The sequence below is a fragment of the Geotrypetes seraphini genome, chromosome 3 (genome assembly GCF_902459505.1).
Source record: "Geotrypetes seraphini chromosome 3, aGeoSer1.1, whole genome shotgun sequence".
NCBI lineage: Eukaryota > Metazoa > Chordata > Amphibia > Gymnophiona > Dermophiidae > Geotrypetes > Geotrypetes seraphini.
The window spans coordinates 345658941-345682380 of record NC_047086.1 but is presented as its reverse complement, the minus strand read 5'-3'; the positions used below and the strand labels follow the sequence as shown (position 1 = coordinate 345682380).

At 44.9% G+C, this 23440-nt stretch overlaps 1 protein-coding gene across 1 annotated transcript in view; it reads right to left on the bottom strand.

Moving 5' to 3' along the window:
* The window catches only part of TRERF1 (transcriptional regulating factor 1), a 274217-nt gene that overhangs the window by 70619 nt on the left and 180158 nt on the right, over nt 1–23440 (bottom strand). Inside the window, 1 exon segment of the mRNA XM_033937927.1 lies at nt 17630–18005. Coding sequence (XP_033793818.1) covers nt 17630–18005 — 376 coding nt within the window.

Sequence of the window (23440 nt, the reverse complement as noted above, 5' to 3'; positions counted from 1 at the left end):
TCTTCAGAATGATCTTATCATGTCATAATGGAAAAGTAAAATAAGGAGTGATTTATGTACTGTTTCAGAAACCTGTTAAAATCAATTGAACTGTGAGGAATAAAAGGAACAAAAAGATTCCAGTTAAATGTATGTATGTGTGTGTGTGTATATATCTATATATTCTTTTTTTTTTTTTTTTTTTTTTACATTGAATTGTGATATTGCTAACTTGTTTGTAAGATTCTCTTTTAACAATAAAAATTATGCTTATTGTACTAAAACTCATACTAGATTCGTTTTAGCAGGAATATTGGTATAAATTTAATAAATAAACCTAAAATGCCACATATCAGGCAACACACTACATTTTAGTGTGTATGTACAAAAATAGCTTCCAAAGTGGAGGAACTGGGGTAAAAGAGAAACATATAATTCTAACACACCACCAGTTATGCTGTATTTTCTTGCCAGAAATTTCACTGCCATATAACACAAAAGCTAGATAAGGGAAAAGGCCTCAGAAGCCACGGGGTGTATAAACACCAGGGCTATGGGTGAGAGCTAAAACTTGATCTAAGCTCTCCCCACGCTTCGATCATCAGCCAGAAAAACCCTTATTATGCTGCAACAATTGTGCTATAAATAAATAAATAACTTAAAATAGCTTTTCAGCACATGGGACTGTGGCACTAGTTATGGACAGCACTCACAAATACACTGCATCAATATAAAGATAAGTTCAGTCCTTTTTGAAACAGTCTGTTTAAAGTTATTTATTTATTTATATATAGTACAACTGTTGCAGCATACTAAGGGTTTTTCTGGCTGATGATCGAAGCGAGGGGAGAGCTTAGATCAAGTTTTATCTCTCATCCATAGTCCTGGTGTTTATACACTCCGTGGCTTCTGAGGCCTTTTCCCTTATCTGGCTTTTGTGTTTTATGGCAGAGTGAAATTTCTGGCAAGAAAATACAGCATAACTGGTGGTGTGTTAGAAGTATATGTACAAAAATAGCTTCCATAATGCATGAGCACTATTAACATGCACACTAACCCACTTCTTGTCTGTCATTTTTGTGAAGAGAGACTCCCTCTAATCCTATACAACCTCCCTTGCCTCCATAGATTTGGAGCTCCTACATATGTGCAAATAATGTAAACATATATGCTGCAGATAGCTCCTTACTGATCCTTTCCCCTACTGCTATAGCTTATTGGCTTAGTATTCACAAATTTCTACTTAATGTGGAAAATTTGAGGTCATTCAGTGTGGCTGTGCTCATGCTCTTTCTACCCTGTCACCTCCAAAATTCTATTTGTACATTGGGTTTTATTCAGACCTTAACTTTTCTGGTTCTTCATAAATCATAACAGTGCAACCTTAGTTGGCTATGCTTGAACATTGTAACACTTGATATAATAGTTTATCTTTGTCTCCTCAAAACAGCTTCAGTTGGTACAGAGTACGGTGGTCAACTCTAGAAGAGTGTTAAGTCATTCTGAGCATGCTTCACTGCTGCAGACATCTCAGCACTGGCTGCCATTAGTGTAATATATAAAGATTAAAGCCTTGGTTTTCACCCCCAGCACTTGAGGCTATCAACAGGTAAGGTTTTCAGGATTTCAAAAATGAATATGCATGAAAGAGATTTGCATGCCTACCTCCTCCACTGTATGCAAATCTTTCTCAAGCATATTCGTTAGGAATGTCCTGAAAACCTTACTTTAGAGCTAAGAGTGAAGAAAAGGATTTAACATTTTGATTTTAACCCACCATGCATTATATTTATTCTCACTAACTACTATATATGACTTGCTGCCTCTTTATATTCCAGATCGGTCACTATGCTCCTCTCAGGTGCTCAATTACTTGTTCCTCCTCCTTTTAGAGTCAGGCTTTATATTTCTCATTATTCATGTTCTTCTATTCTTTCCCCTTTTCTTTGTGACACATTTCCTGTTTCCCTGCGTCAGAAGCAGAAAACCTGTGAGGGAATCTGTGAGACCATTGGATGATCAAGGATCAAAAGGGGCACTCAGGGAGGATAAGGCCATAGTGGGAAACTGAATGAATTCTGTTTCAGTCTTTATGGAAGAAGATGTAAGCGATCTACCTGAACCAGAAATTGTTTTCAAGGGTGATGATGTGGAGGAACTGAAAGAAATCTCGGTGTATCTGGAAGATGTACTAAGCTAAATCGACAAATTAAAAAGTGATAAATCGCCTGGACCGGATGGTATACATCCCAGAGTACTAAAAGAGCTCAAACATGAAATTGCTGACCTGCTGTTAGTGATCAGTAATCTGTCGCTAAAATCATCTGTAGTACCTGAAGACTGGAGGGGGGCCAATATTACGCCAATTTTTAAAAAGGGTTCCAGGGGAGATCTGGGAAATTACAGACCGGTAAGCCTGACCTCAGTGCCGGGCAAAATGGTGGAAACAATTATAAACAATAAAACCGTGGAACACGTAGACAATAACAAAAAACTTGTGGAGAAGGAGATGTTCAAGATGCAGGCTTTATTAAAATCAGTTTAATAATCTACATAAAAATATTTCTAGGACCCAAGGCATTGGGGGATATGGACCCAACACGGTCCGTGTTTCAGTGATACTGTCTTCATCAAGGGTCCTATGGATGATAATGTAATAAATGTAATGGTGCAATGTCTAATAAAGTGATGCAAAACTGTAGATGCATATTAGTATATGAATAGTGACTGGTACAAAAGGTATGAATGTGTAATACTGACAAGTGCTATATAAATATAACCAGTGTCAAAGTGTATAAATATGCATAGCTAACGGGTGCTAAATGGTGTTGTGATAGTAGCCAAAGAAGGTGCTGGAGACATCAAGGTGAATACCAGAAATTGCTAATCTAAAGGTGGTACATGCTAAAAAATTGACTGCTGGGAAAGAGTTCTTAGACCATCGAATTAAAAGAAAAGAGAGAAGAGAGAAGAAAACCTGGTTTATATCTGTAAAAACAAAACCAAAATCAATAAAGCAGAAGCGTACATACCCTAAGGTCCTGATACAGAAGCTCCTGGATTAAGAACTAAAAACTATAATGACCACATTAGTTACTGAAATAGACTAAAAAACTAAAACCAGAACAAAATATATAAGGCTGCGTGGTAAAACTAAAGCAGGAGCCACAAAAGATTATATCTTATCCAGAAGTTGTAATATATCAGTAAAATACAGTACATGGTACAAAGGCAATTCGTGTTAGTTAAAAAGGTTAGGAGTTAACAGAATAAAAAGTTAATATTGGTCCAGTGCTACTACAAACAAAAACCATCAAAATCAAAACCGAAAGGCATTAAAACTATGCTCTGTTTAGAAAATAAAAAGGCATGTTGAAAGGATTTCGATTACACATACAGGAGATTCATGAAAAATGGAACCGTACAAAAAGCAGCTGATTAAAATACTAATTAAAGACGGAGAGGTAAACTAAGTTAAACCAGCAAATTGGAGCGAAGGAAATGAAGGTACTTATCGAACTAAGATGTAACTCTACGCAAGTGAAAAGTCCTCAAAGGCGGGAGAAAAACCGCACATCAGGCCACTGTCTATTTAAACAGTTCAAGGAGTTACCAGGGACACGTTGTGGCATGGGATTGGTGATAGAAAGAGATGGAGGTGGAGCCAAAGCATGATGTCAATAGTGGGAGGAGCATATCAAAGCATGATGTGATGAGATGCAAAACAAATATGAACTTAAATCTGGTAAAAACAATGATTATACGTATGGTTGTACGTATTGATTGCACAAATAATAAAATACATATCAAGCCTAGTTGAATGGGAACGAAACTGTACGAAACAAACAATTAAGTTAAAGGCCAAAATATAACAGAACATAATTGATTTAACAGCCAAAATGTAACAATGTCAGTACATAAATGGAAAATTGCATAAGTTGTATAAAGGAGTCCAGAGGGATGAAACTGATGAAATGTGAAGGACAATGTTACAATACAAAATTAATCAATTAACAACCAAAATGTAAAATTGTGAGTACATGAATGATGAAATGGATAATTACATAAGTTAAGCAGAGGAATAAAATTGATAAAATATGAAGGACCGAGTGGTTAGGAAAGCAAAAAGAGAATATGAAGAGAGACTGGCAGAGGAAGCAACAAACTTCAAATCATTCTTCAGGTACGTCAAGGGGAAGCAACCAACTAGGGAGGAAGTGGGACCCTTGGATGATGGAGACAGAAAGGGAGTGGTAAAAGAGGAAAAGGAGATAGCGGACAGGTTAAATGAGTTCTTCACGCCAGTATTCACAAGGGAGGACACAACCAACATTCCGGAACCCGAGGAGATTGTAAAAGGAGATCAGGATGAAAATCTGGTCCAACTAGAGGTGAGCAAGGTGGATATCCTCAGGCAGATAGATAGGCTAAAGAGCGACAAATCGCCAGGTCCGGACGGCATTCACCCAAGGGTACTCAAGGAACTAAGGAACGAAATAGCTGAGCCACTTCGACAAATATGCAACCTATCCTTAAAAACTGGAGAGATTCCGGAGGACTGGAAAATAGCAAATGTCACGCCCATCTTCAAGAAAGGCTCAAGGGGAGACCCAGGAAACTACAGGCCGGTGAGCTTGACCTCGGTCCCGGGAAAGATGATGGAAGCGCTGATTAAAGACAGCATCTGGGAACACATCAAAAACAATGGGCAGCTAAAGTCGAGCCAGCATGGCTTCTGCAAGGGCAGGTCATGCCTCACAAATTTATTATACTTCTTTGAGGGGGTAAACAGCCAGGTGAATAAAGGGGAATCCATAGACATCATTTACCTTGACTTCCAAAAAGCCTTCGACAAGGTACCACAAGAAAGACTGCTAAGGAAGCTATGGAACCACAGGGTGCAAGGGGCGGTCCACCGATGGATCAAAAACCGGCTGGTGGACAGGAAACAGAGGGTTGGCGTCAAGGGCCATTACTCAGATTGGCAATGGGTCACGAGCGGAGTTCCTCAGGGGTCGGTGCTGGGACCGCTCCTGTTCAATATATTTATTAATGACCTGGAGGCGGGAACAAAATGTGAGGTTATCAAATTTGCGGATGACACTAAACTATACAGCAGGGTCAAAACCATGGAGGACTGCGAAGACCTCCAAAAAGATCTGACAACGCTGGAAGAGTGGGCCAAAAAGTGGCAAATGAGCTTCAACATAGGGAAATGCAAGGTCATGCATGTTGGGAAAAAGAACCCGATGTTCACTTACAAGATGGGGGGATCACCGCTAGGGGTGAGCAACCTTGAAAGAGACCTGGGAGTGATGGTAGACACAACATTAAAGGCGTCGGCGCAGTGCGCCACAGCCTCGAGGAAAGCGAACAAAATGTTGGGTATCATCAAGAAAGGTATCACGTCCAGGACGAAGGAAGTCATCCTGCCGCTGTATCGTGCAATGGTGCGCCCGCACCTGGAGTACTGTGTCCAGTACTGGTCGCCGTACCTCAAGAAGAACATGGCGTTACTTGAGAGAGTCCAGAGAAGAGCAACTAAGCTAATAAAGGGTATGGGGGACCTCTCATATACTGACAGACTGAAAAAGCTGGGGCTTTTCTCCCTGGAAAAGCGACAACTTAGAGGAGACATGATAGAAACCTTCAAGATCATGAAGGGCATAGAAAAAGTGGACAGGGACAGATTTTTCAAACTATGGGGAACCACAAGTACAAGGGGGCACTCAGAGAAATTGAAAGGGGAAAGGTTTAGAACAAACGCCAGGAAGTTCTTTTTCACTCAGAGGGTGGTGGATACATGGAACGCGCTACCTGAGGATGTGATAAGCAGAAGCATGCTACAGGGCTTCAAAGAAGGTCTGGACAGGTACCTGGAGGACAAAGGGATTGAGGGGTACAGATAGGAGTAGAGGTAGGTTATAGGGATAGGATTAGAGGTAATTTATAAAATTAGTCAGAGACCATTTTTCAGGCAGTGGGCCTGATGGGCCGCCGCGGGAGTGGACCGCTGGGCGAGATGGACCTCTGGTCTGCCTCAGCGGAGGCAACTTCTTATGTTCTTACGGACAATGTTAAAACAATATAGCACATAATAGTTAATGTCCAAAATATAGTATGAAGAACTATACAGTGGAACCTCGGTTTGCGAGTAACCCGGTTTGCGAGTGTTTTGCAAGACGAGCAAAACACTCAGCAAACTTTTGCCTCGCAAACCGAGCATGTTCTGGTGTACGAGCACCTCCCCCCCGCTCTAACCGGCATCGCACCCCCCGTGGGAACGCCCCCCCACCCCCCCGCGAGAACCGCAAAGCACCCCCGTGCTGAAAGCAGCATCCGCCCGCCCTTCCTCCCAAGCAAGGTCCTTACCCCTTCTGCTCGTTGTACGGTTGAATGCGAGCTCCCGCCTCTTGCCTGGGCTGGGCCTTGAGCATCTGCGCATGCTCAAGGCCTTCTGGCTCTTGTTCTCTTGAAGAGAACGAGATCTCCGAGAGAAGTACCAGACAAGGTTGTCCTTTGTCACCATCATTATTTGTCCTTACTTTAGATCCACTGATTAGGGACATATTGGTCAACTCTGATATCTCATGAGTTCATATGGGGAAAAAAGAATTTAAAATTTCAGCTTATGCTGATGATTTGCTGGTGTATCTCACCAATTCATTCCAGTCTCTTCCCATTTTACTAGACTGTCTCAAGCAGTATGGCGAATTTTCAGATTTTAAATTAAACATGAGTAAGTCTGAAGCTTTAGCATCATTATCATAGAGCAGGACTTCCTGGAAGGGAGATTTTTCCCTACAATGGGCATCAGGTGCATTCACATACTTAAAAGTATACAACTTTGTGCTGACCCCAGATATCTATACCACTGTAAGATTACATATTTACTCCAGCAACAATGTTCTTCAACCACCGGTCTGTGAACTGGTGCCGGACCGTAGAAATTTCCTGCCGGTCCATATGGCCAGCACGTGCATCAGGCCCCAGACAGTGCTCTTCAGCTGCCAGTCCACGGTGCGATCGATGTGACATTGTCTTCAGGCCGGCTCCCTCTTCCTCAGTGCTGCAGAGGCTCCTACGCACGTTCTGCACCTGAACCAGAAGCCTTCTCTCTGACATCACAACGACAGAGGGAAGGCTTCCAGATGAAGTGCAGGATGCTTGAGGAGCCGCTGCCCATGGCTTTGTGCACTGCAGCACTGAGGAAGAGGGAGCTGGCCCAAAGATAACACCGGGGGGGAGGGGGGGGACAGGCCAGAAGGCAAGGCACAGCACGAAGGGAGGGAGACAACAACGGTAGGGGGAATGATTTTATTTTTTAATTTAGTGATTGATATACATCTGCTGTCTGTTCAGGAAGAAATGCATTTGTTTCTTTTTCTCTGGGGTTGTACTTCATCAGAGTCTTGAACCTTAGGGTTTGTTTGTATATATTAGTTAGTTTTTGGTCCCGTATTTGCATGGGGTTATCTGTGCTCTGGTATGAATGAATATTGAGAAATATACAGTGTGTGCTTTGTGTAGTTTAATTTTGTGGTTAACCATTATGTGCTGTTAAAACGATGGTATATTGTGTGTGTGTATATATGAAAAATGAATGGAAAAAATAGTGTTACAATTAGTACTATTATGGGGGCAGGGTCTGGGGTAAAGATTGGGTGGAGATGGGCGGGGTCTGGCCCACGACTTAGCCCTGTGTTCTTCAACTGCCGGTCCACAAATAATTATTTTATTTCCGCTGGTCCATAGGTGTCAAAAGGTTGAAGAACACTGCCCTAAAACTCTAATTACTTGGAAGAATTAATCTCTTTTATATGACCCTATTCTCTAAATGGTTATATGTCTTCAACAAGTCCCTATTTGGTTTTTGCATAAAGACCTTTGCATATTACATAAAAAACTGACTACGTTTTGCTGGAAGGGTAAAAAAAATCAAAAGTAAAGATGGACTATCATTTTTTAAATTGAGAAAGAAAGGGGCTTGGACTCCCTAATATCCATTTCTATAATTTAGCTTGCCTGCTATGACTTACTAGAGATTGGGTGTTGGAGATGGAACACTATACATCATGGGAGATGGAAAATATATATATTTGCTCCATTACATCGTCCAAGGGTCGTGGACACTTGGAATGCGCTACCGGAGGAAGTGATCAGGCAGAGTACGGTACAGGGATTTAAGCAGGGATTGGATGGATTCCTGAGGGATAGAGGGATCGTGGGGTACTGAGTAAACCAACCTGGTCGTGCATGTGCAAGACCGGAGGGCTAGGACTTCGATAGGTGGGCAGAACTTAAATGGGAAACCAAGGTGGCAGGGGAGCCCCTTCTGATGATTCAGACAGGCCTTGACCTGTTTTTGGCCACCGCAGGAGCGGACTGCTGGGCAGGATGGACCTGTGGTCTGACCCGGCAGAGGCACTGCTTATGTTCTTATGTTCTTACATTTACACTACTTATCACAGGATCCTCTAGTTCAGATTCCATATGTCTTTAAATATCCTGTTGAGATCACTGCAGGAAGCATGGGGGGGGATGCTCATGACCTCTTGGTTTAGGCAGACACATCCAACAGATTTTTTTTTTTTTACCAATTGTTGGGAACTTATATTTTCACCCTGGTTTGGATGGAGAGGTATTCAAAAGATGGACTATACATGGGCATGGTTACATTTCTTTTTTACAACCTGATGGTACCCTGTGATCTTCAGCAGATTTTATCCAGGTTACTGGGGTATTAGGTAGAGACTATTTCGCTTAAACAGGTAGTCCCCGTTTTAAGAACATCCGACTTACGTCGGACTCATACTTATGAACTGGGGTCCTGCTCTACCTTCGTTGTCCCAAAGCTTCCTCTCCCTCCCAAGTTCCAATGTGCCCCGCCACCTCTCCATTCTGTGCCCTAAGTACATGCATCCCTCCGGTGGGTGTTCACCTTCTAGCTGACTCTCTCCTCCTAACAGCCACAGTCGTTTCTCTGCACAAAGCCGCAGGCAGTGGCTCTTACACATGTTCTGCGGCTGAGCCAGAAGCCTTCCCTCTGATGTTGGAGGAGCTTGCCTCATGCATTCTGGCTCATGTATTCTGGCTTTGCAGATTTACATAATGATTCTGAGACAGCATTGCTGCTTATATTGAATGTATGTTACATAATTTTGTTACACTTTCTCCTTTAGGAATCCCCTTTGGCAAAATGGCTCCTTGTGGCCCTTTGAGAAAGGGTAATCGTCTACTATTGTGCAAAGTCAGTAAAGTAGGGAAAAATGTCTCTTACAATATTGGTTATAGAAACAATCCCCTTCATACTGGCTGTAGATATTACTTTTCATAATCTTATTGTTATTGCAAGCTAGAAATGCCTACATCACTGTGAAAAGGAAGGAACGCTTCTGGATGATAAAGTGTATGTTCAGGATCTCCAAGCAAGGGCAACGAGTTTGGTTCTTAATGAGCTTCAGTTGTGGACAATGGTTTTACTTGAACACTCCATTCAATTTTACTTCAATATTGAATTATATGAGCTTGGGAACTGGGTAGGGGACAGGAGGGAATTCATGGGGGTCTGACTGAATGGAATGGATGTTGGACATGTAAAAGGAGATCACAAGAGTACAAGCCTCCTGCTCAGTTGATATTTGCATTGCATACTTCTTGGGAAAGTATTCCGTTGTATTTTGCTCTTTTATATCTGTATTATTTAGGAATAATAAACAGATTGAAACTATATAAGTTCAAGAAGGATCTGTAAACCTTTTAACAGGTTATTGGGAAGTTAGTGGTAAAAATAATACATCCTAAGCGAAGTAGTCTCTACCTAATACCCCAGTAACCTGGATAAAATCTGCAGAAGATCACAGGGTACCATCAGGTTGTAAAAAAAAAAAAAAAAAAGAAAGAAATGTAACCATGCCCATATAACATAGAAACATAGAAAATGACGGCAGAAAAGGGCCACGGTCCATCTAGTCTGCCCACACTTATAGTCCATCTTTTGAATACCTCCCCATCAAAACTAGGGAGAAAATATAAGTTCCCAACAATTGGTAAAAAAAAAAAAAAATCTGTTGGATGTGTCTGCCTAAACCAAGAGGTCATGAGCACCCCCCCATGCTTCCTGCAGTGGTCTCAACAGGATATTTAAAGAGATATGGAATTTGAACTAGAGGATCCTGTGATAAGTAGTGTAAATGTAATGGAGCATTTCCATCTCCCATGGTGTATAGTGTTCCATCTCCAACACCCAATCTTTAGAATGTCATAGCAGGCAAAGCAATGTTACTTACCGTAACAGTTGTTATCCAGGGACAGCAGGCAGCTATTCTCACTAGTGGGTGATGTCATCCGACAGAGCCCCGATACGGACATCTTGCAAGCATGTCTTGCTTGAAGAAACTCAGAAGTTTCGAGATGCCCGCACCGCGCATGCGCCAGTGCCTTCCCGCCCGATGCTCCGGGCGTGTCTCCTCAGTTCAGGTAGTTAGAAGAGAAGCCAACCCAGGGGGTGGGACGTGAGAATAGCTGCCTGCTGTCCCTGGATAACAACTGTTACGGTAAGTAACATTGCTTTATCCCAGGACAAGCAGGCAGGTATTCTCACTAGTGGGTGACCTCCAAGCTAACCTCAATGGGATGGAGGGAGAGTTGGCAACTTAGGAGAGCAAATTTTGTAACACAGTTTGGCCAAACTGCCCATCCCGTCTGGAGAAAGTATCCAGACAATAATGAGAGGTGAACGTATGAACCGAGGACCAAGTGGCAGCCCTACAAATCTCCTCAATCGGTGTCGATCTGAGGAAGGCTACAGAGGCTGCCATTGCTCTGACCTTATGGGCTGTGACCTTACAGGGAAGGGGTAATCCAGCCTGGGCATAGCAGAAGGAGATACAAGCCGCCATCCAGTTGGAGATGATGCGCTTCAATACAGGTCGTCCCAACTTGTTTGGATCAAAGGAGACGAAAAGTTGAGGAGCAGTTCTGTGTGGTTTGGTGCGATCCAAGTAGAAAGCCAAAGCACGTTTACAGTCCAGAGTGTGAAGAGCTGATTCTCCAGGATGAGAATGAGGCTTCGGAAAGAACACTGGAAGCACAATGGATTGGTTGAGGTGAAATTCAGAGACCACTTTAGGCAGGAATTTCGGGTGAGTACGGAGGACCACCTTGTCATGATGGAATACTGTGAAAGGTGGGTCCGCCACCAAGGCCTGAAGCTCACTGATCCTGCGAGCAGATGTGAGGGCCACCAGAAAAACCACTTTCCAAGTGAGAAACTTTAGTGGAGCCTTGCTCAGAGGCTCAAAAGGAGGTTTCATAAGCTGAGAAAGGACAACATTTAGATCCCAAACCACTGGAGGCGGTTTGAGAGGAGGATTGACATGAAAAAGTCCTTTCATAAATCTGGAAACCACAGGATGAGAAGAGAGAGGTTTCCCTTGTAGAGGCTGATGGAAAGCCACAATAGCACTCAGGTGGACTCGTATAGATGTCGACTTGAGACCAGACTGAGACAGATGTAAAAGATAGTCCAAAACAGAGGATAGGGAGGCTCGCTGAGGCTCCTTAGAATTGGAAATTCACCATGAAGAAAATCTAGTCCATTTTTGGGAGTAGCATTGACGAGTAGCAGGCTTCCTGGAAGCCTCCAAGACATCCCTCACCGCCTGGTAAAACTGGTGCGGAGTTACGTTGAGAGGAACCAAGCTGTCAGGTGGAGAGACTGCAGGTTGGGATGAAGCAGAGACCCCTGATGCTGAGTAAGCAGTGAAGGAAACACTGGAAATAGGTACGGTTCCCTGCTGCTGAGTTGAAGTAGAAGGGAGAACCAAGGTTGCCTGGGCCACCGAGGAGCTATCAGAATCATGGTGGCATGGTCGGACTTCAGCTTGACCAGAGTCTTTTGAATGAGAGGGAATGGCGGAAACACATACAGAAAGCGATTCCCCCAATCCAGCAGAAAAGCATCTGCCTCGAGGCGATGAGGAGCGTAGATCCTGGAGCAAAACTGAGGCAGCTTGAAATTGTGGGGAGCCGCAAAGAGGTCTATCTGAGGCGTTCCCCACTGAGGAAAGATCTGATGAAGGGGCTTGGAGTGTCCATTCGTGAGGCTGGAGAAGACGACTCAGTTTGTCCGCCAAGACATTGTCCTTCCCCTGAATGTAGACAGCTTTGAGTAAGGTGTTGTGGCGAACCGCCCAATCCCAGACTCTGAGAGCTTCCTGGCAGAGGGAGGCCGAGCCCGTGCCCCCTTGCTTGTTGACATAATACATGGCGACCTGATTGTCAGTGCGAATGAGGACCACCATGTCGTGAAGCAGATGTTGAAAAGCTTGAAGAGCATTGAAGATGGCTCTGAGCTCCAGAAGATTGATTTGATGGAGTCGGTCCGCACAGGTCCAGAATCCCTGAGTGCGAAGCCCATCCAGATGAGCCCCCCGGGCATAGGTCGAGGAATCGGTTGTGAGAATCTTCGGATGAGGAGGAGTGTGAAACAGCAAACCTCTGGATAGATTCGAAGAGGTCATCCACCAAAGTAGAGACTGCCGAAGAGCAGGAGTGACTATGATGTGTCGAGTCAACGGGTCTGACACTTGAGTCCATTGAGAAGCTAGGGTCCACTGAGGAATTCTGAGATGGAGCCTGGCAAAGGGCGTCACATGAACTGTAGAGGCCATGTGGCCCAGAAGGACCATCATGTGTCCCGCTGAGATGGACTGGCGAGAAGATACAGACTGGCAGAGACGAAGAAGAGCATCCATGCGCTGAGGAGGAAGGAATGCTCGAAGCTGGATGGTGTCCAGTACCGCCCCGATGAAGGGAAGGGACTGGGTAGGCTGCAGATAAGATTTGGGAAAATTGATCTCGAAGCCTAGGCTCTGCAGGAAGCAGATCGTGGTCAAGGTCGCCGAAATGACATTTGGAGCTGACGGGGCCTTGATGAGCCAGTCGTCGAGGTATGGAAATACCTGAAGACCCCTGTTCCGGAGTGCAGCGGCCACCACCACCAGACACTTCGTGAAGACTCTGGGAGATGAGGACAGGCCGAATGGAAGCACTCGATACTGCAGATGTAGATGTCCCACCCGAAATCTGAGGAACTTGCGGGAGGCCGGATGAATGGGAATGTGAGTGTAGGCCTCCTTGAGATCCAGAGAGCATAACCAGTCGTTCTGCTCGAGGAGAGGGTAGAGAGAAGCAAGTGTCAGCATGCGAAACCTCTCCTTTACTAGGAATTTGTTGAGGGCCCTGAGGTCCAAAATGGGTCGCAGGTCGCCCGTCTTCTTCGGAACAAGGAAGTACCGGGAATAAAACCCCTGGTTCAGTTGGTCCGTCGGGACCGGCTCCACGGCACGAAGCCGGAGCAAAGCCTGAGCTTCCTGGAGAAGAAGGGCAGTCTGAGTCAAGTTGGAAGGATACTCTCTTGGAGGGTGGTCCGGAGGGACCCGATGGAAATGAAGAGAGTATCCTTCCTTGACCCAGAGGTCGGTTGTTATGGCCTCCCAGCGATGATAAAAATGATGGAGGCGCCCTCCGATGGGAAAAACAGGGGGAGGCAGAACGAGGTTGGTTATGCCCTCGACGAGACAGTTAAAAAGGCTGAGTGGTCTTAGGGACAGCAGGCGACCGAGACTTAGGCTGACCCTTCTGGGGAGGCTGACGCTTCGCCGGTTGCCTCGCAGGAGGAGTTTGCCTCGGCTGATAATGCCTCTGATAAATCAACGGCGGACGAGAAGGTCGAGACTGCTGAGGCTTCGGCTTCGGCCGAAGGATAGATTGGAAGGACTTTTCGTGGTCAGACAACTTCTTCGTGACAGTCTCGATGGATTCGTCAAAAAGATCCGCCCCAGCACACGGGACGTTCGCCAGGCGGTCCTGAAGATTCGGGTCCATATTTATGGTCCGCAACCAGGCCAACCGGCGCATCGCCACCGAGCAGGCCGCCGCTCGGGCGGAGAGCTCGAACGCATCATAGGCAGATTGCATTAACTGAAGCCGAAGTTGAGACAGCGAAGCAACCACTTCCTCAAACTCAAACCTAGCCTGGGATTCGATGTATGGTGTGAACTTCCAAAGCACAGGTAGAAAAAATTTCAAGTAGGCTGCAAAGTGGAAATTGTAATTCAGGACTCGAGACGCCATCATCGAATTCTGATAGATGCGTCGACCAAACTTATCCATGGTTCTGCCCTCGCGGCCCGGAGGCACTGAAGCATAGACCTGGCCAGGATGAGACCGCTTGAGCGAGGATTCGACCAGGAGGGACTGGTGAGAAAGCTGAGGACCCTCGAAGCCTTTATGATGCACCGTACGGTACCGCACATCCAATTTGCCAGGGACCGCATCGCATGAAGGTCTGGTCGAGGAGCTTGTGCAGGGGAAGCCGCAAGGACTCTGCCGGAGGACGAGGCAAGTGCATGGTATCGAGGTACTCTTTGGAATATCGAGACCCAGCATCGAGAGTAATGTCCATGTCATCCGCCATCTGCCTGAGGATCGAAGAAAAGAACAGTTGGTCTGCCGTCGCCGGTCTGCGAGACGGACTAGAAGAAGAAGAGGCTTCAGGCTCCAGAGAGGCCTGCGAGCAACAGGACGAGTAGAAAACCTTGGGGTCCTCGAACTCCGGGCCTGGAGGAGGAGACCCAGTCGAAGCAGCATACCCCAACCGAGGCAATTTCTTCTGAGGCGAGACGGTCGAGTGTCGAGAGGAATGCTTCGAAGAATGTCTGGATCGATGCCCCTCCCGATGCCTGGAAGGGGATCGAGCCCGTCTGTGAGAAACTGGCTCAGACGCCTCCAAGGAGCAGATTGGACTCGATGCCGTCGATCGCAGAGGCGGCAGAGTCGGAGGCTCCCCCGACGCCTCCCAGGTTTGATAGGGGGTTCGGAAGAACTTGTCCTGCTTCCTGCTATGCCCAGGCCTGGGTGGCCCCGAAGGTGGACGCCACACTGAGTCATGGGGCGGAGTAATCGGTTCCAAGGGAGGCAGGTCACTAAATGAGGCTTTCCTCGAGGGGATGGGCTCCAAGGGAGGCATATCACTAAGGGAGGCCCTCCTCGAGGGAATCGGTTCCAAAGGAGGTACAGCGCTAACGGAGGACCTCCTCGAGGACCCGGACACCGCTCGCCGCTCCTCCTCGCCGAGTAACGAGGTAGTGCGGCGAGGAGGAGGAGGAGGGGGCGGTCCGCCCCTCGAAGCCGAAGCTGGAAGGTCACCCTGGATGGTGGCAATCAGCCGAGGCCCCATGGTCTGCATGAGCTCCACGAACTGAGCCTCACGGATGGACCGCAACGAAGCCGATATGGAGGGATCCGCACCAAAAGGGGGCCCTTCCGCACGGTCTCCGCGCTCCTTGGGTGCTACATGCTTCTGCTTGCCAGTCTTCGGCACCTTGAGCACCACCGGAGGAACTGTCGAGGTCGATACCTGCTCCGAGGAGACGGATGAAGGCTCCGGCGCCGAAGCCGGGGCCGAAACCGGTGTGAACGACGCCGGTTTCAGGAGGCCCGAAGCAGCCGGGGAGGCAGAGGGCTTCGCAGAAGGAGTCGAAGCACCTGTCGATGTCGAAGCTGCAGGATCCGATGAAGCTTCCATCTTGAACATGGACTCCCACAGCAGACAGCGACGCTTAAACGCTCTCGCCGTCAGAGTGGAGCAAGGCTGGCACGATTTCGGGAAGTGATCCGGTCCCAGCCACTGTAAGCAGCGTCGATGAGGGTCCGTGAGCGAAATCGCGCGCTGGCACTTGCTACACTTTTTAAAACCGGTGATCGGCCAGGACATAGGCCGGAAAAGCTCCGCCGCAAGGTTCGAAGGCGCGGGGCCCCAGCCACGCGGCCGACCCGGTATCGGAAGGAAAAATTTTTTTTTTTTTTTTTTTAAAAAGAAATTAAAGAAAGAAATAAATGCACAGGAGAGCCAAAAGAACTCAACCCGCGGCAAAAAAGAAGGCAAAAAAAGAGATTCAATGGGCGCAAATTGAAGATAGACTTCTCAGCTCCACGGAAGAAAAAGAACTGAGGAGACACGCCCAGAGCATCGGGTGGGAAGGCACTGGCGCATGCGCGGTGCGGGCATCTCAAAACTTCTGAGTTTCTTCAAGCAAGACATGCTTGCAAGATGTCCATATCGGGGCTCTGTTGGATGACATCACCCACTAGTGAGAATACCTGCCTGCTTGTCCTGGGATAAGCTAAATTATAGAAATGGATATTAGGGAGTCCAAGCCCCTTTCTTTCTCAATTTCAAAAATGATAGTGGTAAAAATAATGCATCCTAATAATACTGGCTACGTTTTGCTGGAAGGGTAAAAAGATCAAAAGTAAAGATGGACTAACTTCCCAATAACCTGTTGAAAAAAGAAGGTTTAAAAACCCTTCTTGAACTTATATAGTTTCAATCTGTTTATTATTCCTAAATAATAAATCCACAAAGCCTAAGATCCTCTCCAATATATCATATCATAGGGCTGAAGTTTATTCTTGTAATGGTATGCACAAAATCAATCCACTTGGAGAAATTATCCTGGACGATGCAACAATATGTGAACAACAGTTGTCATTAATGAATCCGTGATTTGAAACCACATTTTTTTTGACTCAAAGAATGTGGAATTACATGCTTGTAAATACTCATGTTTGAATCAATGCGCCTTCTCTCCTCCATGACCCTACAGCATCTCCTGCTCTATCAGCCCCATCTCCTCCATCACTAATCTCTTCTGCATCCTGTTAATTGAACTTTTTCAGGAATAAAAAAAAAGGTAAGCCTTTCAGTATTAAGTTTACACAAAGGGGTCCTTTTACTAAGGCGCGCTAAATGCTAACGCACCCATTATCTTCTATGGGCGTGTTAGCATTTAGCACGCGCTAATCTTTAGTCCATGCTAAATCAGTTAGTGCACCAATGAAAACAAAAACAAAAACTGTGGATACAGATGTTCTGGAGATAATTTATTAAAAAACACTGACATATAAAACCATGAAAATTAAATTAAAAAAGTACAATGATAAAAAAATACTGTGATAAAAATCCAACCGGACCCTACACGGTCCGTGTTTCGGCAAAAACGCCTTCCTCAGGGGTCCATGTGAGCAAAGAACACCACAGACAAGCTGAAGTAGCAAAAAAAAATCAGTTAGTGCGCCTTAGTAAAATGACCCCTAAATAGTACACAAAAGTAAATGTGATGTTTTATTGGCATAACCTGTTAAAGCTTCATTTAGATCTGACTTTCCTTCATTTAAATGCAAATATATGCAAATTTTAGTAAATACACTCTGCCTTTTTAAAGTGGTTTAATGTGTAAGCTAAGCCTTCATATATAACGTACTATTTTTTTTTTGTACATGGTAAAACCATCTTGGCATACACACTGAGTTTTAGAGCATAGATTCCATAATGTGATAAAAGCAAGTTTGATAGAGTTCTCCATCATAATTTAACACTAAAAGGAATCTGAAAAACCTGAAAAAATGAGGCAAAGTGATTTAAAGGTTTTTTTGGGAAATCCACAATATAGAAATAACAGAACAAAATCCATCATCTTACAATATAATGTCTTACTTCTGTTGCTGTTGGTTTTATCTCCATGTGAAAAGAAAAATATAATGTACAAGAAATAATGAAGAATAATATAAATACTCTACTTACTTGCTCGGCACAACAATATTCGTGGCGTGGGTGTCACAGGAGTGAGCGGCAGCTGTGGGTGAGTGCTGCAGTGGGAGGCGATGACACTGCTGAAGAGACCAGATCCATGTCGTACAGGGCTAAGCATAGGTGGTGGGGTGTAAGGAGGTAGCTCTTGGGTCTTGACCAGTAAGTGGTCTCCCATGATGTGAGGTGAACGGAGCTGGCTTTGATACAGTGTGGCACCCGAGTAGGATGCATTGAAGTTGAAGGAAGGAGGGGGTATGAATAGAGGTTCAGGCCTATGCCGATATTTTTTCTTTTCTTGCAGTGGTTTGAAGTTTTCTTCTGAAGTTTCTGAGTTTTTATCACTTTGATGATGTTTTCTGACAATTTCCTAAACACAAAATTATATAATTAAAAAAATACCCCCAAAGTGATGACTAGTTTTGACTTATAATATTCACATCCTATCACCTTCCTTTATTTAGCTTCACATTTTTAGAACATAAGAATGGCCACACTGGGTCAGGTCAGTGGTCCATCTAGCCCAGTATCCTGTTTCCAGCAGTGGCCAATCCAGGTCACAAGTACCTGGCAGAATTCCAAATAGTAGAAAAGTTCCATGCTACCAATCCCAGGGCAAGCAGCGGTTTCCTCCGTGTCTATCTCAATAGCAGACTCTGGGTTTTTCCTCTAGGAACTTATGCTAACCACTGTAATCACACTCTTTGACAATGAGAATACCACACACTTTCCCACAAATTCTGCATATGGCACTTTAAAATGTGCGCACAAATCAGTGCGTACAGATGATTTGCATGTACAACTTAATTAACAAACCTAATTGGTGCTAATTGGCACTAATTAGAAGTTACGCAAACAACTTGGTAGGCACATTCAATAAAGTGCTGCGTGTCATTTCTAGTGTGTGAATCTGAAAAGGGGGCATAGCGAGGGGAGGAGCATGGGCGATCATGGGCATTCCTAAAATTTATGCATATTATTAAAAGAATACGCCTGATGTCTACACAACTTAGGCAAAGGTATTTAGGCCTGGTTTTCCTTATCCTAAATAGGTGTGCCTAAAAGTCATGACATGCACTAGCGCTTAGTGAGATTCTATAAGGCATGTGTACCTCTTATAGGATCACACTAAGCACCATTCTAGTTGGCACCAATTTTTTGGGTGCCATATATAGAATATGGTCCTTTGTGTGTCTATTTTGGGAGGTAGAAAAGAAGAAATAGGTTCAACAATGGAATGAACTTTACAGAACCAAAAGGTCATTTACTTTCTGTGAATATTCCTCTTATTCTGTCCCATAAATTTTATGTTCTGTATTAGGCTTATAAAATAGTATTTATTCAAATATATTCTAGTGGGTTTGGGATGAGGAGAACAAGGTGCCACAGGGCTCGGTGCTTGGACCCGTGCTCTTCAACATCTTTAAAAATGATCTGGACATTGGTACGACGAGTGAGGTGATTAAATTTGCGGATGATACAAAATTATTCAGAGTAGTGAAGACACAGGGGGATTTACGAATACAGGATGTCCGCGGTGGTACTTGGAGAGACCTCCCAGGAAAGAGACTTGGGAGTTCTGATCGACAAGTCGATGAAGCCGTCCGCGCAATGTGCGGCAGCGGTAGAAAAGGCGATCAGAACGCTAGGAATGATTAAGAAGGGGATCACGAACAAATCAGAGAAGGTTATCATGCCGCTGTACCGGGCCATGATATGCCCTCACCTGGAGTACTGTATCCAGCACTGGTTGCCATACATGAAGAAGGACACGGTACTACTTGAAAGGGTCCAGAGAAGAGCGACTAAAATGGTTAAGGGGCTGGAGGAGTTGTCGTACAGTGAGAGACTGGAGGGGACATGATCGAAACATTCAAAATACTGAAGGGAATAGACTTAGCAGATAAAGACAGGGAGAATGAGAGGGCACTCTCTAAAGTTGAAAGGGGATAGATTCCGTACAAACGTAAGGAAGTTCTTCTTCACCCAGAGAGTGGTAGAAAACTGGAACGCTCTTCCAGAGTCTGTTATAGGGGAAAACACCCTCCAAGGATTCAAGACAAAGTTGGACAAGTTCCTGCTAAACTGGAACGTACGCAGGTAAGGCTGGACTCATTTATAGCACTGGTCTTTGACCTGGGGGCCGCCGCGTGAGCGGACTGCTGGGCACGATGGACCACTGGTCTAACCCAGCAGCGGCAATTCTTATGCTCTTATGCGCTCTTTACCTCTCTCCCAGATCCCCTTACCATTTCCAAATTATATACATAGCTTAATTACTGCTTTCAAATACGGTCATGCATCATACTACAATTAACAGCACAGCCAATCTATGGAACCTTATTGATACACAAGTTCTTGGGAAAAATGTATTTCTTGTTTATCAAACCAAAGGAAATTGTACTTCACGTTGACTAGTAGAAAAATACCCTAAAAATACTTAAAAAATAATTTTCATTCATATCAATCTCTGCAGAACTACAAACATTTCAGAGCCCAGCATAGGAGCAAAACAAGCAATGTGGACTCTAGACAAGTAAGGAAAAGATTATAACAAATACAGTAATGTATTTTTCTAAAGAAAGATTAGGTTTTTACTGCAATAATCTTCTTTCTTGTAGATGTGTCTAGTAGTCCTGAACGCTAGGGTTATGCATCTGAACCCACAAGTTGCTTGCAGAATTACATTTATATTAAATTACATTTATTGACTTCTACTTCGCCTTAACCTTGCAGTTCTAGGCAGATTACAATAAGAGGCAACTGGACATTTCCAGCGAAATCACAACTCAGTAAATACTATAGAGCAGCATTAACAAATCCTGACATATTTCCTGAATAACAAGGTTTTATTTCCTTTCAGAAAGTTCTATAATCTGGCACTGTGACTGATTCAGTTTTGCTGTCAATCATTTTTGAACTCCACCTTCTTCCCAGGAAGCTGCTCCTGTCCCCCCCAGTTTGTACAAAAGTAATCAAGCAGCACTGCAATGACAGGCATAACTGGAAGGAGGGAAACAAATCCCTGACACTATAATTCTGTTCTGCTCTGTAACAGACATAGAAATTAACTTTATAACATTCAAGTAACTGTTCAAAACAGATACCAAAACTATGTGCAACCAGCACTATTATCATCTCATAGTTATTTGCATGTCCTCCTAACAAACAGAGACTTAAACCAGATTTACTTCCTTGCATGTTTGTTTGTTTTTGTTTTTTTTTAAATCAATTTATCTGAGAGAAGTCTCCAAATCCAAACTAATCTTAAAGCAGAAGGCAGGCAAAGCCGACTTACAGGGCAGGGCTTCAGGACTACTAGACATATCTACAAGAAAGAAGATTATCAAGGTAAGAACATAATCTTTCTTTCTAGTGCAATATATCTAGTAGTCCTGAATGCTAGGGATGTACCAAAGCAGTACCATGAGGCTAGGGCGGGCCCACTGAGCCTGCCTTCAAAATGGAGGACCAAATGCGGTATGTTTCCTGGTTGTTATTTCTATTCTACAGAATCTGCTAAAAGTATAAAGGGTAGACCATATAGATGCTCTATAGATTTCCTTGGTGAAATTGCATAGAGTCTCTGCCCTTGAGGTAGCAATCCAGATGACTGAATGTTTCTTTGGCACAATGAAGTATATGGAGTATCTGCCCGAGCACGATTCTTCATCTAGGACTGGCTCTATAGCATGAAGATCCAGTAGCCTTTTTCACTACTACCCTGACTCTGAGGGCTCTTTCTGGCCAGCCAGAGAATCTACAAAAAGGTCCAGAAGGGAGGTCCAGAACTCAAATTTGTAACCTTCTCGAATAACTTCTAGGACCCAATGGTCTGCTCCAATTGAAGCCTAGACCGACCAATAGGCTGACAGCCCGCCCCGTATCTGTGTAAGTGTGTGTGTGTGTGTGGGGGGGGGGGGCAGCATCACACCTGTCCTGGCATTATTGTGCTTTCTTGAAGGCTGGAGAAGAGCAAGAACCAGAGGCTTGATGTCTCTTGACCCCACTGAACTTCTGCGATAACCCCTGAAAGGAGTTCTGTGTCACTTGGCCTCTTGCATAAGGACAGAATCTTTAAGAGCCTCAAAAATTCCCACAATCTGGACCCCAAGCCATCTGGAGTCTACTATCTGGCAAGGCCTTAAGGCAACAGTCCGTAACACTGGCCATTGGTCATCCAGACCCTCAGTGAGGTTTTAGAGGCTGAATCTCCTGTTTGATTCAGAGCATTCGCCGGATGGAGATAGCATAGGCTGACACCTTGCTCATGACTCTGATGACATCATACAGAGTGTCCACTATATAAATCACCCCCAGATATTTGGGGGTCTTCATCTTCCTCCAAGGCCAGGAGACAGTCGGTGTGGTAAGCATGTGCCACAAAAGAAGCAATGGCTGCTGCCTTAATCCCTAGGGCCAAAGTATCAAATTGCCTCTTGAGAACCACGTCCACTTTATGGTCCTGAGTATCCTTTAACATCATACCTCCTTCACTAGGCAAGGAGGTTCGTTTGGTGACCTATGCCACTAGCAAATCCACCTTCGGCTGAATAAACAGCTACTGGAAATTTGGAGCCATATGGTAAAGCTAGGACATAGTCTTAACTACTAACAGGGACAACTCTGGCAACTCCGAGTGGTCTGTGAACAGCTTTGTGATGTTCAGTTGTGAAGGAAAGAATGCTGTTGAAGTAACTGAGTCACTCATAATTGAGCATTGTGACAAGAGAGCTGGAGGAACTTCCAGCTTCAATTCTCGTAGCAAGGTAGAAATAATGCCCGAGAGTGCAAAGGCTTTGAACAGCCAGCATACCATGGGTCTTCTCCCCTGGTCCAGGGCCACTACTGCTTCTTGACTGCTGCTCTCTGCCATAACAACTGTATCCTGGGACAATAATGGCATGGAATCCATCTTCTCAGTTACATCAGACCGAAGATTCAGGTCTAGATTTGTGTCCTCGTCTGGTTGGGGCGCATGCTGAGGAGCGATCCCCTGTCTCTGCCACGCTTAATGCAGATGTTGAGGATCCCCAGCAGTTCAAATAGGCATTTCATATAAGGCTCACAAAACCTGGGATGAAGTCTTGTACTGGGGGGGGGGGGGTCTTGAGAACCCCCACCAGGAAACCCCAGCAGACCCTCCTGGGCTCCGTAGCAATTACTCATCTGTGTTTAGCCAATGCACCTTCAAACGGCTCTGGAAGGGGTTTCTTCCCTTGCGATCATGCCTTCTGTGGATTCCTAGCCCTGGAGGACTCAGAGGAGGCTGAGCACAAGGTTCCCACCCCCTCCACCACACATGGGACATGGATGTTCCTTGGCCATCCATCCAGCACAAACCTGGCATGACATAGGGTTAGGAAGGCCTGAGGAATCCATCCCTATCAATTTTAAGTCAAATCAAGGGTTTTTGAGGCAGATGGGTGCTTTAGAAAAAAAGATCATTCAAAATCCAAGATGGCTGCCACCAGCAAAATTGGAACAAAAACGTCCCAGGGGACTCCCCTTAAGTATAAAAAAATGCAGAGAAAGGATTTTAGTGGTGGGGGACCTTGGCTCTGGCCGCAGAAACCTTCATATTTCACTTCTGGAGACCTCCATAGGCTACAATAGCCTTATTCACTGTGTCTACTTCAGCTTAGGGGTATAGCTGGGACAAAATGGACAAAGTTGGTCTTTGGGCTGCCAGTCGGACCAATCTTGGATTGAGTCTAATACCCCAGAAAACCTCATGCTGCAAAGATGGAGAGAACCATGCAGATGGAGAGAACCACTATTAAGCCCAGCTAAGTCAAGACAGAG